This window comes from Balaenoptera acutorostrata, chromosome 5, assembly GCF_949987535.1.
Source record: "Balaenoptera acutorostrata chromosome 5, mBalAcu1.1, whole genome shotgun sequence".
NCBI classification, from domain to species: Eukaryota; Metazoa; Chordata; class Mammalia; order Artiodactyla; family Balaenopteridae; genus Balaenoptera; species Balaenoptera acutorostrata.
Window position 1 is genome coordinate 111,986,207 of NC_080068.1, and position 19,724 is coordinate 112,005,930.

General features: G+C 39.6%; 1 protein-coding gene across 3 annotated transcripts in view; it reads right to left on the reverse strand.

Moving 5' to 3' along the window:
• Positions 1-19,724, reverse strand: part of PAPSS1 (3'-phosphoadenosine 5'-phosphosulfate synthase 1) — a 111,098-nt gene that overhangs the window by 19,627 nt on the left and 71,747 nt on the right. For all 3 annotated transcript variants that reach the window (XM_007191000.2, XM_057547015.1, XM_057547016.1), the window contains one exon: positions 14,457-14,725. In XM_007191000.2, coding sequence (XP_007191062.2) covers positions 14,457-14,725 — 269 coding nt within the window. The remainder of the gene's footprint in view (positions 1-14,456; positions 14,726-19,724) is intronic.

Consider the following 19,724-nt stretch of genomic DNA (forward strand, 5'->3'; position numbering starts at 1 on the left):
TGCTTACATCATTCAAGTGCCAAATGGTCAATAAACAAGGAATATTTTTCAAAAGCATATTGGTGACAGGGGCCAGTGCTAATTCTGTCTTGTAAAATTGCCAGAAATTTAAACTGCTTCTCTGACTTCTTTTAGAAGTTATATGAGTAAATTAAATGTAAACACAACAAACACGGAGTCAGCATTCTCCGGCAGAAAACCTGAATGATTTCAATATATATTTTAGTGAATGGTTCCCTTATGAGAATACTTTTTAAATTTTAACAGCCATGAATAGGCAAATCACACGTAACTCTTCCAAGAATGCCTAGTGTGAGTCAACTTACAACCTACTGAACAGGTAATATGTTTTAATCCAGAGAATGCAAGTCAGCCCACAGCCATCAGTATATGGTTAAGAATATAGGCTTTATTTAGAGTCAGGTTGTCCTAGATTTGAATACTAGCTTTGCCCCTTAGTGATGGAATGCCCTTAGGCAATTTCCTTATATAAGCCTCAGTTTCCCAGTTTATAAAAATGAGAATGATAATATTTAATGCATAAGATTTCTGGGAGTTTTGAAAATATTCAGGACACCACCTGGCCCTCAATAAAGGACAGTCACAAATATTGCTGCTGTTAGTATTATTCTGTAAAGTATTTCCTGACAATCACAGTTGAATTAATTGCTTCCTAACCTCTAAAGAAAATTCATTCACTCTCTAAAGATGACATACTGCCCAGAAGATGGCTGCTAAAAATCAGTAAGAGTTATCTATCTACCCAGCAGACTGAGGTCAAGATGTACTATTTAGTAGGCTCTCATTAGTAATACCAACATTGATAATTTTTGTATTTTGATATAATACTTCATACTAAATAAAATACATAAAAAAGCAAAAAAAAAATGTATTATTTATCTTTTCATGCCCAGTGGCTAGCATCATTATCGGGAAACTGAATGCACAGTGAAGAAGGAACATAAGATGATACCTAAAAGTTTTCTATAAACCCCTCTAAGAATCTGTAAATAGCCAACTGAACAACAAATGACTTATTTTTGGCTTTACTTGCATCTATGTAGCAAATAACAAATAGCTTTGTCATTTTTTTTCTGACTATAAAAGTAACTTAATTCACAGGTGGCAAACACTGCTAGTTGCCTCCACAACAACTGAGTTCTCTTTGCCCTGATCTCCCTATTCCTTGATGACAGAAACAGCACCTTAAATGATGAAAATGTTGGGTCCTTGCTTTCTCAGCCTTCCTTGACATACAGCCCTGCAGCATGGGCATCTAAGCAAACAACAGAATCTCTTGGGAAGTCTGCTGGAGGGTTCTGAAAAACGTTTCCTCCCTAATAAAATTCTCAACTTTCATGTATCTGAAATGTCTTTACTTCACCTTTATTTTTGCTTGAATACAGAATTCTAGATTACAGACTTGTTTTTTACTTTTTTTCTCGCTTAAAAATGTTACTCCATTGCTTCTAGTTGATAATGCTCTTGAGAAGTCAGCCATCATTCCTATTATTTCCCTATTGTCCCCTCTTCCTCTCACCCTCCCCATCCCTCTACTTTTAAGGTTCCTCTTTTATCATAAATTTTCAGCAGATTGACTACTATGTGCCTAATTGTGGTTTTCTTTGGATTTATCCTTTCTTATATTTACTGGGCTTCTTGAATTTGTAGGCTGATGGTTTTCACCAATTTTGGAAAACGTTCAACCATTATTTTTTTAAAAAACTTTTTCTGTCACATTCTCTCCCTCTCTTTTTTCAGAACTCCAATTATACATATGTTAGATGGCTTGACGTTGTCCACAAGTTGCTGAGGCTCTGCTCATTTTCTCCCATTTCTTTTTTTTTCAAATAATTTCTATTGAGTTTTCAAAAACCCACTGACCTTTTTCTTCTGCCAACTCTAGTCTGCTTTTAAGTTCATCCAATAAATGTTTCCATTTCAGATACTATACTTTTATAGTCCTTGAATTTCCATTTAATTTTTTTATAGTGTCCACTTTTCTGAGATTCCCCATCCATAAGACTACATTTTTCTTTAAGAAGCTTTAATGTTCTTATTTGCTAATTCCACCATCAGCATCACCTCAAGGTATGTTTCTAGTGACAGTTTTTATTCTGGATTATAAATCACACTTTCTTGCTTATTTCCAATAATTTGTTGCTGTATGCTGGACTCCTGAATGACTTGTTTTAAGGAGTCTGAATGGTGCTTTTTTCCTTTAGAATGTTAAGAGCTTGATTCTAGCAGGCAGGTAATTTACTGGCACCTCTCCTTATCTTTTTGAGGCTCAGTTTTAAACTTTGTTGGGCAGGTCCAGTCTAGCTTTTTGGGCCAATTATCAACCCACTGCCTTTCAACTCCAAATTCACCCTCAGTATTTCCTCTGAGATAACGGATTGAAAACTAAGCATTTCCCCTTCCCAGTGAGCAAAATGTTAAGTTTTATCAGTAGAGGGACATTGTAGAAGGAAGGGTGTGTAGTGGTACCTGAGTATGGGGATAGCTGGTGGCAGTCTGGTCCAGCAGCAAACTCAAAGTGCACAGTCCTTCAACAACCTCAAAGCCCTAGCCTGAGGCCAGTGACCGCCTTGCTGCAGCCCTCCTAATGCAAACGCCAGTGCACTCCAAGCCTCCCACCAGCAGCTCCCTAACTCCCTCTGCTCACTCACTCACCACCCTGTGCTCATCTGTGCCTCAGAGGGCTGTTTCCTGCATTAATTCCGACATGGGTATCACACTGGGCACCAATGTGGCAGCAAGCCAGCTCCCAACGCCCTGACCCCCACTGAGCCCCAGTCTATTAGCCCCAGCTAGCTTGTGAACCAGAGGGTTGTTCCCTGCTATGTGGCATCTGTGAACCAGTGTGGCCCAGGCAATCCACTGAACTTCACCATCCAGTGGGATGAAACCATACCTTTTCCAATGAGATCTGAAGCCCAGCTTTGGGGAGAGGATCCCTTTTCCAAGTGTATCTATCTTCCCTTTGGTAATCTCCCTCAGCCCCAGGATACCCTTTAGAGTTCACTCTGCATTTTTATAGTTACTTCTCTATTAAAGCTTAACAATTCTTTAAACTTCCCCTGTCCAACTCTGTGTGATTTCCCACCTCCTGACTGTACCCAAATTGATACACTGTTTCTCTAGGGTGTGGTCTTTGTTCCTAAAGCATGTGTTTCTGATGTCTTAGTTGAATGCCAAGGGTGTTAGCAAGGTTTCTCCACTCTAGCTGAGCTGGAATGTCATCTTCCAACAATGAATAACCTCTGGTATCTTCAATCCACTCTCAAACTTATTGCAGCCACTCTCTACCAGGCCTCAGGGTCTTGCCCTGCACGAATGCAGTCCAAGGAACCATGGGGAACACCCTCAGTCTTCTGCTGCCTTAGCTCTATACTGCAAGTCTCAGCTGCTCCAGCAGCCCTAAAATCCAATCTCTGCCTTCTCAGCTCAAGAGGTGTATTTATACAATGGAATATTACTCAGTGACAAAAAAACGAAATATTGCCATTTGTAGCAACATGGATGGACCTAGAGATTATCATACTAAGTGAAGTCAGAGAAAGACAAATATTATATTATCACTTATATGTGGAATCTAAAAAAATGATACAAATAAACTTAGTTACAAAACAGAAACAGACTCACAGACACAGAAAATAAACTTATGGTTACCAAAGGGAAAAAGGGAGGGGGAGGGATAAATTAGGAGTACTGTATGGGATTAACAGATACACATGACTACGTATAAAATAAACAACAAGGATTTACAGCATAGCACAGGGAACTACATTCAATATCTTGTAAAAACATATAATGGAAAAGAATCTGAAGCTGAACACCTGAAATTAACACAATATTGTAAATCAACTATAGTAAAATAAAATAAAATGGATGCCAGAATAATGACTACTCAGAATAAGTCATTGAAATAAATCGATATTTGTTTCAGAATTCCCTCCCCAAATACATTTTTGCAGCTAATGTTTATTTGACTCTTTACTTAACTTCCACAATGTAATACAAGTAAAAATTAAGTTCTGCTACCCAGTAGTGCTAATAGGGGAGTAGTTCATGATTCAAATTATAATCAACTCTTAAAGAAATGAGATTGATCTATGCAAATCCTATAATGGCTTCTCCCTGCCAGCTATCATAGATTAAGATATTGTGCGGTACTTCCCTGGTGGTGCAGTGGTTAAGAATCCGCCTGCCAGTGCAGGGGTCATGGGTTCGAGCCCTGGTCCGGGAAGATCCCACATGTTGCGGAGCAACTAAGCCCATGCGCCACAACTACTGAGTCTGCGCTCTAGAGCCTGCGAGCCACAACTACTGAAGCCCGCGTGCCTAGAGCCTGTGCTCCACAACAAGAGAAGCCACCGCAATGAGAAGCCTGCGCATTGCAATGAAGAGTAGCCCCCACTCGCTGCAACTAGAGAAAGCCCAAGTGCAGCAACGAAGACCCAACGCAGCCAAAAATAAGTAAATAAAATTAATTAAAAATAAATATTCTTAAAAAAAAAGATATTGTGCAACTAACAAACCAAAAATCATTGATATATAGAAACCTAAATTACCCATCTCCATACACATAATATTTATAATATAAATTCTTTAGAATTAGAATTGTTCCTGAATCATCCCAATATGGCATATTACCTCGGAGTGTGTCTCTTTCCCATTTTTAATTCACGCCCCTTTTTATAAACATAAAAGTCTCATTTGCTCCCTGACTCCATTAGAAAATAGTACCTATCATTTACCTCTCCACTACCAAACCTAGCAAAGATTTTGGTAAATTTTATTTTCAGTAGTTTCTGAGAGAAAAATAAACAAATTACTTTTCAAACTTAAAATATTACATTATAAAATTAAAAAACTGGACTATACCACTTACATATAACACCACTAGTACTACACCATCTTCTTCCTACCCCACAATGGAGAAATTCCACTGACCTAGAAGCCTGGCAGGTTAAGTATATAATGTTTTCAATTTTGTTTAATTAAAAATACTGAAGATAATAAATAGAACAGTTATTTAAGTCCCCACTTAAATAACCTATTTCTTTATACATTTCACATCAAAATTTTCTTCATGTGTAATGAATTTTATATTAAAGTCAACATTCCATAAAGCCAAACTCATACACTCAACTGTTTATGAAAGAACTTCAGGCACAGGGACTTTTCTTTTTGGAAATGTGCAAATTTGTTTTTTCTAAATCGTCAAAAATGTACTTGTTTTAATGTATGAAAATTCTTCAGAAAGTCGAATCAATTATCTATTTTTGTTGGGTAAAAAAATCTATATCTTCATTCATCTCATGAATTTCACATTAAAATACTTGGTTGTACATTATCACATCACTTTAGTATTAACCTATTTTCTTGAAATTCCCAAATCTTAATGGTCTGTCTCTTGATTTCTCAATGGTAGGAACCATTTTAAACTCTTCAAGTTGACTGGGAAAATCGAGAGAGGCAAATGAAAGACAAGGTTCATCCTTTCCATCATGTAGATTCTGGGTACTTATGACTTTCAATCTTTGTACAACTAAGTATTCTAAATGCTTCTAGAATTTCCATCACTCTGTACAGGCACTGAACAGTATTCAGTCGTCATGAGAGTCACATTTCTGATTTGCAATGCAAAAATTATGAAATCTACTTAGCCATTCCATTCTCCAGCTTGTAGGAGAGAATTAGACACACCTTATAATTACTCCCATCAGACAATTTTAAGAGTAGAAAGGGAATTTAGATTGTGGAATCCAAATCCTTCAGTCTGCACATCAGGAATCTGAGGCCTGATTCCTCACAAAATACAGACTTTCCCAAAGATTTCCTTTATCTTCAAGGATAAACCTCAGCTGTCTCAGGATTCAAAATAACACAATTCAAATGTAAGAGAAGTATTTGTTCAGAACCATCAGCAACCAAACTAATTTTATTCTTGTAAATTACCTTGCCCTGGCTGAGCCCAGGCCTCCAGCAGGTGTGAAGGGGGTCATGGGATAGAGAGCAAATCCAGTATCCTCCTCCCTCTTCCTGCCTCCCAAGCCCAGGGACCACAAAATTTGCTTTTGATAAAAGCCAAGGGGCTTCCCTGGTGGTGCAGTGATTGAGAGTCCGCCTGCCAATGCAGGGGACACGTGTTCCAGCCCTCGTCAGGGAAGATCCCACACGCCCCAGAGCAACTAAGCCCGTGCGCCACAACTACTGAGCCTGAGCTCTAGAGCCATCGAGCCACAACTACTGAAGCCCACGTGCCTAGAGCCCGTGCTCTGCAACAAGAGAAGCCACCGCAATGAGAAGCCTGTGCACTGCAACGAAGAGTAGCCCTCGCTCACCATAACTAGAGAAAGCCCGCGCGAAGCAACGAAGACCCAATGCAGCCAAAAATAAACAAAATAAATTAAAAAAAAAAAAAAGCCAAAAGTCCTTGATAATCTTCTGTCTCTCCACCCCCTCACTGATTATTAAGGAAGCAAAGGAAGGCAACCATGGTGGTATGTCATTGGAAAACATTTCATGATATCCTTTACAGGGGTGAGAGAAGATAAAAATAGGTACCAGTTATTGAATTCTTCCTAATATGAAAACAAAGTGTTTTATAAATACCTCATTTAATGTTTAGAGCAAATCAGTAAGATAATATTTCTGTTTCACAAATAAGAAAACTTTCAATAACACATTCAAAGCTGCAAAACGAACAGCTAAGAGACGGAATATTTGAACTGGGTCTTTCCGACCCCAAAGTCCATGCATACCTACTCTTATTGAGCTACTTACACTGTGTCACGCCCTACAACACAGGACATCAGAGCAGGAGAGGAAACACAAATTAGTACTCATTTAAGGAAGAAACAGCATAGATTACAATTGCAGAAAAAAAGTGAAAAGCGAAACTAAAACACAATATCTGAACTTGATGCTGCTTGAGTAAGAAACAGGCACAAAGAGATTCTGAGTCAGAAATCTACAGAAAAGTCAGGAGAAAAACAGGGTTTCCCACTCCCCCAGGAAAAGCATCCTAAAACACCTGTAAAATCTAATGTTTCTGAATTAAATTAGTAATTTCAGTTCTTAAGACACATATAAGCTAAAAGTATATAAAACAGACTATAGGAATCCCCAAATTATTTTTTAAATAAATCAACAGACTTTAAATGTTTTTGTGATAAAGATCCACAACTGCTTACCAGAAAACCTGAAGTTCAATTTTTTTCCAGCTTTGTTGAGATATAATTGACATACAACATTATGTAAGTATAAAGTATACAACATGATGATTTGATATAGGTACATACTACCAAGTGGTTACCATAAGAAGACTACTTAACACATCCATCTGAAATCCAAAAACCCAGTTTTTTAACTAACTTAGCAGAACCTGATCAAAACTGACATGAAGTTATCTATGGCCTTTGCTGATCCCAATTAATGTGGAAAGTCATTCACTCTGCTACAGTAATATTAATGTGTTTTATGTCTCAGAACCAGCAGGAGAATTAAGTAGTAATACATGACCCCAAGTATTTTGGATAAGAGACTGTGAATCTGTGTTATGCTATTCCAGATACATCAATAAAATAAATGAGCAGAAGACAAAATTATCAAAGACCTCAAAGAGAGTCAAAGGTTACAATTAAAACTTGGGAGTTTATGGCTCCTATAATCAGGCTCAGACCCTAAGAGTGTCCCTTTAGGTTGTTAAAGCTCTTGGAAGTGTTTAAGGGGAAGAACAGGGTTTATACCCTGACAGACATCCTATTTACTACTCCAAATACTGGTGTAAAGCAGGAACTAATTAAATATACTGGCATCATGTGGCAATACGTTCCTACTGTAGCTGTTTAAGGGCATCTGCTCACTTAAACACAATCAGTTGCTATTAAGGAGTCATTTACCAAGTGCACAGATAACTTTCATGACAAAGAAAAATCCCAGCTTCTAACAATGCATTTTCTCCAAAATTCAGCCGGTAATTTTCACTCAAATGCCTTAAGCCCAAGACAGAATTTATTATTTGTACACATCCACATTCCAAGATACATCTTACTTTCAGCACTTTCACGTAACATGTCTTAAAAAGTATTATTTGGGGACTTCCCTGGTGGCGCAGTGGTTAAGAATCTGCCTGCCAATGCAGGGGACATGGGTTCGAGCCCTGCTCCAGGAATATCCCACATGCCGCGGAGCAACTAAGCCTGTGTACTGAAACTACTGAGCCCACACGCCACGAGTCCGTGTTCCACAACAAAAGAAGCCACCACAACGAGAGGCCACGACGAGAGGCCCGCACACCGCGACAGAGTAGCCCCTGCTCACTGCAACTAGAGAAAGCCCACAAGCAGCAACGAAAACCCAACGCAGCCAAAAAAAAAAAAAAAAAAAAAAGTATTATTTGCCCTTTACAGAAATGGATTTAGGATTTAGTGAGATGGGACAATTTTCTACATAGTGGATTAATGCCTCAAAAAAAAAAGTACATATATGACACATTTTTAGCATTAGAAAAGTAGCTCTCCCACCACATGCTGCCCTGCACCCCACCTACCCAATTCCTAAAACGGAATTTAGGAATCAAGCCATTAAATCTTTACAGACTGAAAAATCAGGGACATCCTGTTGATAACCAAACAGACTAACAGCTGCTCATTGTCTGAGAAGCATTTGTGCTGCGGAAGCAAATCTAGTACCAATGCCTTCTAAATGACCTACAGAAAATGATTAAAGGAAGAGTCACTGTTTTTTATTTTATTATTATTAGTTGGCAAATGAGCATTACTGGCAGACTTTTTCCTGATGTCACTGGAAAAGCTACAAAATGAGTGTTGTGTTTTGGTTTTTTTTTTTTTTTGAACTATAAAAAAATTCTTCACTTGAGGCTGTGAATAAGCCAAGTAAGTCAAACACACAAGTGAGGCACTTGAGAAAAAGAAATGGATAGTTTTCAAAAGCCACTCAATCTAACAGTTTAAATCCTGCCAGTTCATAAACATTAATATATTTAATGGTTTAAAATATGAAGGGCTTCCCTGGTGGCGCAGTGGTTGAGAATCTGCCTGCTAATGCAGGGGACACGGGTTCGAGCCCTGGTCTGGGAAGATCCCACATGCCACGGAGCAGCTGGGCCCGTGAGCCACAATTGCTGAGCCTGCGCGTCTGGAGCCTGTGCCCCGCGACGGGAGGGGCCGCGATAGAGAAAGGCCCGCGCACCGCGATGAAGAGCGGTCCCCGCACCGCGATGAAGAGTGGCCCCCGCTTGCCGCAACTGGAGAAAGCCCTCGCACGAACCGAAGACCCAACACAGCCAAAAATAAAATAAATAAATAAATAAAATCAAGTAAAACTTAAAAAAAAAAAAAAAAAAAAAAAAAAATATGAAGACGTTTATCAGAATTTCTAAATTTTGTTGTATAAAAGTTCAGAAGTTAAAAATGGCCTTTGCTCAGGCACCAGATGCGGTGGTTCCTGAGAAGAGCTACACCTCTTAGCATGTAACTGACACTCCACACAGAGATCTACAGACAGAAACTACTCTAACACACCTTTATACCCTTCTAGGAAACCTGCGAGCTCTGTGTAGGCGCAGGGGATCCTTAACTTCTTTGCCCTCCCACCGACTGCTAAGGTCCCTTTGAGGCTTCCAGGCAGCAAGGAGCTTTGTGCAAAGAACACACAGGCCTTGGAGTCAGAAAGGCTTGAGTTTCAGTTCCAGCTCTGTGTCTTGCAGGCTGTAAGATCTGACCAAGACTCTCCCCTTGACGTAACTCTGGTCAGGTTCCTCCAAGCCCTCTATGACTCGACCTTCAGTGTCCATCCTTGTAGGGCCTGTACCACCCAGTTGCAGCAAAAATCTAAGTCAGTCTTGAAACCCTCCATCCTCGATATCTGATCAAATTCTTCATCCCCACCACCCCCCAAGTGATATCTGATCAGGCTGTCCTGCCTTCCGCAAGGATCCTGCTAGGTCTGTTTAACTAGAATCATCCCATGCCCATTGTTTCTGATGTTTCCTTTTAGTAATTTTCCATCCCCTGACCCCCACTCTGCTCCTTGGCTATAAATTCCCACTTGACCACCATGTATTCAACTGAGCCCGGGTCTCTGCTGAGGTCTCTTTTCCCCTGCTGCAATAGTTCCTGAATGAAAATCTGTCTTTACTGCTTTAACTACTATACAACTCTGGTTTTCTTGGACAGACCATAGCTATGTTACTTGGTCTCTCTGAGCTTCAGTAAGTAACCTCAGCTATCAATTTGAAATAAAACCTATCTCCCTGAGCTGTTGTGGGGATGAATACAGACTAAACAAAGATCACAACCCACAACTCTAGGCTATGATAAACAAAAAATACGTTTGAAAGGCCCTGTACTAGAGATTCCACCTCTAATGAATGTCAGCCAAGGCCATCCTAATTCACTGTTCTGGAACTCCTACAGGATATTTTAAGATTTCCAGTCTGTTTTCCAAAAATCTGCGGCCACATATTTTAATATTATATGATAAGATAAAAATTATTCTGTGGCAGTTATAGTACCTGGCTCTGGAGCCAGACTATCTCGACACTACTGTGTGATCTTGAACAGGTTATTTAACCCCTCTACCTCCGTTTCCTCATCTCTGAAGTGAGGATAATAATAATAGTACCTATTCTCTTGGTGTCGTTCTAAGGATGAAGTTAGCTAATACATGTAAAGCACTTGGAACATTGCCTGGCAAATACAGTAAGAGCTCAATAAAAATAGGCTATTCTTATATTCTCAATCATGGTATATAATTTACTTCTCCATTTCCTCTTCAGTGAAACTGTTTCAATGAAAAAAATTTTGAGGTTCGTTAAGAAATAGTAAAAGTATTACAGAACGTTTGGTTACATAGGGCTAGAGGACCCAAATGGCTAAAATGAAAACAGTCATCAAGTCTAGATGAAGAAATACACTGCTGACGAGAATATAAAATGGTACAACCACATTGGAAAATTGACTGGCAACACCTACTAGAGGTGAACACAGGCATACCCCTAAATTGCCTAGAATTCCTAGGTATATAACCAACATAAATGCCCACAAAAAGTCATGCACTAAAATCTTCATACCAGCACTATTCTTAATAGCAAACAACTGAAAACTGTACAAACGCCCATCAACAGTACTGGGTGCAGTCACACAATGGGGCATTCCACAGTACTGAGAGTGACCAATTACAACTAACAACACACAACAGTGAGGGTGAGTTTCACCAACATAATGTAAAGCGAAAGAAGCCGGACGCCAAAGAGTATACACTGTATAATCTCGGTTATGAAAAGCCCTAGGAGAGGCTGGCCTAGATGCTGTGATGCAACGCCCGGGTCCCCCCAGGAAGGAAGGATTACTCCGCCAGCTTTAGGAGTTGCCAACACAACACCCAGCAGCTGTCAGCCCTCCTTAGAAACTGCCTCTGTGGAAAAGAGCAGCAAGGCCCAAAGGCATGCCCTTCTTGTGCAACTCAGAACATCTTTGAAGGGCCTTTCCAGAATTCCACATGGGGTCAACTGAGGCTTCCACTAAGACTGAACTGCAGCTCAACTTCTCCCCCTGCCCAATCCTGCTCCCTTCCTATCTCTTCTCTTCCACTAGTGTTGATCCCAAGAGCCATCCCTGATACGTTTCCTGAACACTGATCTCTCACTCTTAGAGTCTGCCTCCCAAAGTATCCGACAAGCAAATGAGATCTGTGATGTGAGAGGTGAGGGCAGTGATGACGACTGTGGGGAGAGCAGGTAATGACAGGAGACGGCAGGAAGGAGATCCTCCAGGGTGCTGGTAACAGGCTTTTTACCTATCTGGGTGCTGGTCCTAGGACTGCTCCAATGGGAAAAATTCATTTAATTGTAAACCTATGAGATATGCACTTCTTCCTACGTATATTATACGAAGTTAAAAGAAAATAAGGCAAATAAGAAAATGATGAGAATGGGACGGAACCTTAAAGAATATTTAGTCTCACCTCCTTGTGCATCTCTTAAATAACCCTTTTCTGTGCACTTAAATGTAGCTCAGCGAAGTCTAACCTGCGATTACAGACCAGCTGGTGACAAACCAGGCCAAGAACAGGCCCAGGCTTCGACAACAGCCTGTGTTGTTTTGACCAGACCATACTCTTGTGGGTAGCAACAGGAGTCAAATCCGAGGCTGGGCAAGGGCCTGCTGCAGCCGGCTCACCTTGCTGTCAGCTTTGCCTTGCAAGGAGGGAGACTCTGAGGTTAGCCGAAATGCAAGCACCCCAAAGGCACCTTTAGGTACCTTCACCTTTGAATCTTGAGAAACACACCTGGCTCTGAAATCAGAAGACTTAAAAATGCTTCTAGTGTAGACAAAACAGCATGCTTGACCCTTTGTGGTGTTCTCTCAAGAAAGGCCTTTCTCTCTTACCATAGCTGTCTGTTTTGTTTCGTTTTTTTATTAATTAATTTATTAATTTTTGGCTGTGTTGGGTCTTTGTTGCTGCGCTCAGGCTTTCTCCAGTTGTGGCAAGCGGGGGCTAGTCTTCGTTGTGGTGCATGGGCTTCTCATTGTGGTGGCTTCTCTTGTTGCGGAGCACGGGCTCTAGGCGTGCGGGCTTCAGTAGTTGCGGCATGGGGGCTCAGTAGTTGTGGCACACGGGTTCTAGAGCGCAGGCTCAGTAGTTATGGCGCATGGGCTTAGTTGCTCCACGGCATGTGGGATCTTCCCAGACCAGGGCTCGAACCCATGTCCCCTGCATTGGCAGGCGGATTCCTAACCACTGAGCCACCAGGGAAGTCCCATCTGGCTGCTTTTATTATTTATCTATCCCTTCATTGCCTCCTTCTCAAAAGCAGTTTTTAGTTTATTTAGGTAATAAAATGTCACATCTTCCCCTTTTACATAGGGAATAAAAAACACAAATAGGACAAAATATGTCCTCAATAGGGAAGATAAATTCCTTCATTTTCTTCACTGGCTCTTAATGAGATTATTGATAAACTCATTCCTGACCCTAAATTCACTTGCATCATTCCCACAGTAAAAACCACTCACCCTATAATTCTGGAAAACTTCAGTCCAAATGATTCCCTTAAAATGATGATGATGAAGACAGCACCAAAAAAGTTGAGAAACTATTGGAACAAAATTGTTACTTTATTTCCAAAATAATTTAGTTCATCTTTGAGATGTAAGAACTAAAGACCATGGTGGTCTCTGGGAAACTAAAAGGGCTTTTGGTGCCCAATTCTTATGAACATTTTATACCAACAAAGAGGGAAGAATATGAGGAGGTTTACCTCATATGGAAGTTCTAATGCATTATTTAGGCTGGATCCAAGAGAAGAGTCAAATACATTGTAATCTCTTAAACTTGTTGTTATTGTAGTTTTCTGTCAGTATTTCTTAAAGAGTTGCACAGCCCCACAACTAAGCTCCAATAAAAATTTTTAGGCTTGCATAGCACAGGGAGATCAGCTCGGTGCTTTGTGACCACCTAGAAGGGTGGGATAGGGGGTGTGGGAGGGAGACGCAACAGGGAGGGGATATGGGGATATACGTATACGTATAGCTGATTCACTTTGTTATACAGCAGAAACTAACACAACAATGTAAAGCAATTATACTTCAATAAAGATGTTAAAAAAAAAAAAACACCAAATTTTAGGCTTGATCCCAAAGAATAGCCAAACACGCTTGTATTTCCTTTTAAACTTTTTTTTTGAAGGAAGATATCACAGAGTATATACAACTAAATTATTTAATTCTTTCTAAAAGGGTTTGCCTCTCAGATAAATCTAAGTAAATTCATCTCCCTTCAAGGCAGGGATGAAAAAGAATGCAATAATAACGTGCATTCCATTCTTTATCTTAAACACTCAACAAGAAGCTGGCTAGGAATTTCCCACACACTGTTTTTTAGGTCATTTATTGATTTATTCATTTATTCAAACAAATATTTTTTGAAAGCCAACTCTATCTTGAAGCAAAAACCTAATTAACTCCTCTTCCTTACATATGGTTATAAAAAGATCTCAAAACCTCCCTTTTGACCACTAAGTAGAACTCTAAAACTCTCTTCCACCCCATAACAAGAAGCAATTTTACTTCCTAACCCTATCAGTCCTTCAATAAAGAACAGATGAAGAATGTCTTCTGAATGTTTTTTTGAAAAGATACCATGCTTTCCTTCCCACTGAAATACCAGAAGCAAACGTCAGACCAAATCTGTCCCCTGGGAAGAGTAACTCTGGACTTTGCTAAAGGGATAAGATGAGTGTTATCAGATCTGTATAACATGGTCAGACAAGAGCCTGTGTCACACCTTCCCAAGCTCGCCCATGCGAGCATGCCTTGTGTTTAGCATAGACCTACAGACGAGAGAAAAATCAAAAGTCAGGTCTGTTGTTGACACTTGCTGTGTTAGTAACAGTGGTTCAGCACTGCTGCCGTGAATACCTCAGTTGGTCCAGCATACATCATGGGAGATGGGAAGATGGCCACCACTGTGGTTTCAGGATTCAGGACTCCTTCCTCCAGCACTGCAGCATGCTGCTTCATACGCCACATCAGAGGAACATCATCGTCCTTTGTCCAGCCACCAAGAGGGTGAAGGAGAAGGACAGGGCGCCGGTAGCCCCTCTCTAGAAGCTGCTTATGGGTATCCTGCATTAATAGAGCATGGCCATTGTGCACTGGGTTGCGTAATTGAAATGCAAAGACAGCATCTGAAAGAGAATATTCAGAGTTAATAATAGTCCTTTTCTAACAGATTACCTTCCAAAGGATAAGCAATTCTTCTTGAAGCTTGATGCTTAGGATTAAGCAAACACGCATGCTCAGAATCAGAAACTGGCGAAAAACATGTAGTGCGCTGACCATTTACTCCAAGGCAACACGATATAGTAATTATTACTTTACAAATCTTACAAGCCTGAGCATGTGTCACATAGTAGTGATGGATTTATAACAATTACTTTCTGCATTCATGGGCAACCTGAGAATGATAATCAGACTTTCTGGCCCTAACATCTCGGTTCAACTGCTTGCAATGGATATAAGTTCTCGGTGTATGCCTTAATTACCCATTAAGTCAATCCTGCCATTGGATCTAAGATACTCCTTTATTGAAGGAAGACAGAAAGACAGAGATATGTAGAGTTTAAAAAATTTACTTACTCTCCAAATAAGCTCATTTATACTGATTGCTCTGCTTGACTGGAACCCAATATTGTTTTGTGATGCCAGGTCTCGATTTTGGATTATAGTTTAGCAACAACAATATCCCTTACAAGGACCATTACTATTATTCAAATGTTGAAAACTGCTGGATTAATTAAACTGGTTAACTATGTATCATCTGATTACAACCCTGGCTTCACTCCTACATGGGGCTCTTGCTATCAGAAGACCTTTCTTAGAAGGCGTGGCTCCTTGGAGTCACAGAGTAATTTCACAGAACAGAGTAACGACGCAGTTAGAGCAGCTCTGTATTTGATGCCCTCACAACATCTGATACATCATCACGCCACGTTGATCCAATCTTGACTCCGAGAGGAACAGCTTCCTCTTCCCGAATAATTTTCAGCCGAACAGTACAACATCCGCAATCCATTCTCAGTTCTGACCCTCTTCTATCACCGTGACAAAAGGCACAGAAAGAAAACTGTGGCACCCTACTTGACCAGGAGATCTTCGGGGACACATCCAGTGACATTCCAAGATTTAGAGCATTTTCACTACGCTTTGAAGTTCTCAAGTTACCTTTTCTTGAGAAACAAGGCTGGTTTTCACCAAAGAAATAGCTGCTAGCTTTTATCCGCTAGTTTTAGCATGCTGCAAATACTGCCAAATGGTGATTTTTCTAATTCCATCATTCCATCTACATGTATTAGTTGAATTTCTACTATAAGTTACAGTTTCCACTTCTCCTCCTTATATGACATAAGATACAAAAGAGAAGTCTTGATACAAATATGTGAGTATTTAAAATTATGCTGCTTTAAGGAAATGGGAGGAGGGGTACAGACCTGAAAGTTTTTCTATCCTTCTGAAATCACTTCAAATTTTGGATATAGTATATGGATATCAAAAGATTTCAAAACATCCCTTTTAGCCATTAAGTAGAACTCCAGAACTCCCCTTCCCCAAGACCAAGAAGGAATTTTACTTCCTGACTCTATTATACTCCAGTCCTTCCAAAAAAGAACAGACGAAGAATGTCTCCTGAATATGAGCACTGACGTTGCTCCATTTAGGGGATTACTGCCTGAACTGAACCCGCATTCTGATTCTGGCCTAAATCTCATCAGCAAGGTTAGTTCTCTCCCCTCTCTTCCCTTCCCTTTGTACTGCCCATTCTTTGTAAACAGCCTTGAAGCACAACAGAGGCACTTCACTAAGCATTAATAAATCCTACTACTGGGCTAATGTGAGTTACTGCACTGACGGAGAGGCTGGGGGCGAGTGGCTCCAGGCTTGCACCACGGGGAGGAAAGAGACTAAGAGGACTCTGGCCCAGCACAAGCCTGCAGCACCAGGGCCGAGGAGATGCCTGCGTGGCAGGGGCAAATAGCGCCAGGGCTGAGAAGACAGCTCATTTGCCTGGGAGCGTAAACAGAGCAAATAAGAAAATAGATTGAGTAGAATGGCAGCCAGGATTCTCACTGTAGGAGAGGAGAGGCAAAAATACCAAAAAGAAGAAAGGCTAGAAAACACCATGTGGTATTGGATTAGGGTTGACGACAGCAGCGTGACCTCATGGTTTTCAGCTATATAGACAGATATATACAGGAACAGATATAAATGTGTGTGAGTGTATGTGCTTATGCACATTTCTTGGTTCTGTCCGCTGAAAGGTCCTACAAGCAATGACTACCCAGTGGCAATGAGCAAAACTAAAGCCCAAATTTTACATTCTAAATACTACTCCTCACTTAACCCAGGGTTCCTTGGCAAAATGGCCAATTCTAGGGCTAGGGAACAGAAAGTACAACATGAGCTGGAACGTCTTTTGTGTCATAAGGAAAGGAAGTGCTCAGAGAATAATGAGGACTTGTCAAAAGGATACAGCAACCAGTCTGACACGGTCCCAAAGGCCAACCTAGGACAAGCTAAATATCAAGTAAATAATAATATTAATGGATTGTAAACCACTGAGTAAAATAGGAATCTGTAAATCCAGAAAGAATAAAATAAATGAAAAAACCACTGGAGGAGAAGTGGAAACACTAACTTACAGTAGAAAGTCAACTAATACCTGTAGATGGAATGATGGAATTAGAAAAATCACCATTTGGCAGCATTTGCAGCATGCTAAAACTAGCAGATAAAAGTTTGATGACAGGGGGATATTTATGGAGTCTCAAAATCTCTCCCCCAAAATACCTGTTAGTACATACAAAATAATTTGTTAACTTTACAGCACAAAAACCTGGTAAACATGATCTTAAATGATAAAAGTTAACTTTAAAAAAGTTAACCTCATCTGTAATAGGACAAATCAAAATTGTGAGCCACCAAATATGATGCACCAAGAATTCAGCATTGCTTCCTGCAGGATTCCTGACAAAAATGTGTAACTGGAACCTAATCATGAGGAAACAGCAGATAAACCCAAACTGAGAGACAGTCAAGAAAGTAAACGACATGACTATCCAAAAATGCCAAAGTTGTAAAAGACACAACAAAGACTAAGCAACTGTTCCGAATGAAGTGGACTAAAGAGACATGACTGACATCCTGAACCAGGAAGCAAAGGTGGCAAAGAGAAGATTATAGCTGTCATTGTTGGTTTTGTGATAAAAGACATTATTGGGACAATGGCATAATGTGAGTGAAGTGCACAGATTAGACAGTGTTATATCAATGGGATTTTCCTGAGTTTGATGAGCATACTGAGGGTAGGTAGGAGACTGTCCTTATCTTCAGGAAATACATATGGAAATAACTAAGGAGTAATGAGGCATCATGTCTGCAACTTTCAAAGAAAGTAAGAATGAGAAAGCAAAGAAACATAATGTTAATTATGGAAACTGGGTGAAGAATATATAGGAGTTCTTGGTACTATTCTTGTAATTTTTCTGTAAATTTAAAATTATTTCAAAATAAAAAGTTAAAAAACAAAGTAAAAAATTATGACAGGAGACATATGAACTGGTTATAACATGTAGATTTTATTTAGATCCTGATTCAAACAAACTATAAAAAAAAGAAATGTGACTATTATGAAATTATCAGAAATATAAACACTGACTAGATATTTGATAGTATTAAGAAACTATTGATATTATTATTATTTAGGTGCAATAGTGATATCATGGTTGTATTTTTTAAAGTCCTTACCTTTAAGAAATACTTTCTGAAATATTTAGATGGTAATGACATGGGGTTTGAGATTTGCTTCAGAATAATATGCAGGGATGCAATGGGGTAGGTAGGGGTACAGGTGAAACAAGTGTAGCCAAGAGTTGGTACCACTGAATTTGGGTTAGAGGTATATAGGGATTCATTCACACTATTATATCTACTTACAAATGTAAGTAGCATATGTTTAAAATTTTCCCTAATAATTTTTAAAAGAGAAGATACATGTAGAAGCAGCACTGCTTTGGAACATGATATTTACGGGTTCAAATTACAGGTCTAACAATTTTTAACCATGGACTGTGGTCTTTAAGGACTTAATTTCACTTTTGACATCTTCGTAGTGGGGATGATACTAAGGTTACTGTTATGAAGATAAAATAATATAAAGTACCCAGCACGGTGAGATGTACATTGCAGTCACTTAAAAATTTAAGTTCCTTAAGACAATTCATTCTTTAACAAAACCCAAAAAAACACCATATCTAAAAGTTCCTGGCAGGAAATTGAACCCACTGTTCTACTGGTGACTCAAGGTCTACTCTAGTACGAACTAACACTCCAGTGCGTGTTTCCAAGATGAGGGTGCGTTAGCTCTGTGCTACAACATGCAGCCTTCGCCTTCCTTAATCAGGAACAGGTGCCTAACTGTGAATAGGACCCCTGGGTAATACATCTCAGGTGTATGATGACTACATTCCTAGACTCCAATCAGGTCAAATCTGATTTTGTAAAATTGCCATTTAGCAAGATTATTTATATGACAGCATGTGCAAAAGGAAACATAAATAAATTCTGTCTCAAATATACGTGTTTCACAGATTCTAATAATTCATCTACCTAGGTTTCCTTTCCAAAAAGAATTAATCTAACTCCACACTGGACATTTAACAGATAAAGTTAAGATGAATGACTTGTTAAAAGTTTACATTAGCAGCATATAAAGGATTTTGCTGCCAAAATTTCTTCCAGGTAGAATTATTTCCTTATTATCAGTTCCATTCAGAAATCCAATGATCATTTGCTCTGTCTGCCCATTTTTTCTTGCCAATATTACCAGGTTTTTCCTAAACTTCCAGCCTTTTCAATCCCTTGTAACTATTTATCAATGAATTACACAAATGGCTTTAACTGCCTGTAGCTCCAGACTGCATTTTCATCCCCACCATCTGGTTTCCCCACTAGAGAACTTATGTGGATGAACAATGTAATGGAAGCACCTGATCCACTGGAAGCTTACATTCCCAAGGTACTGTCCCAACTAACATAACCCAGTATGCATCACCATTATATTTTCCTCCAACAATTTTCCATCAAGGATGGAAAAAGAATAATGGGCCACTATGGACCTGGGGCCACTGA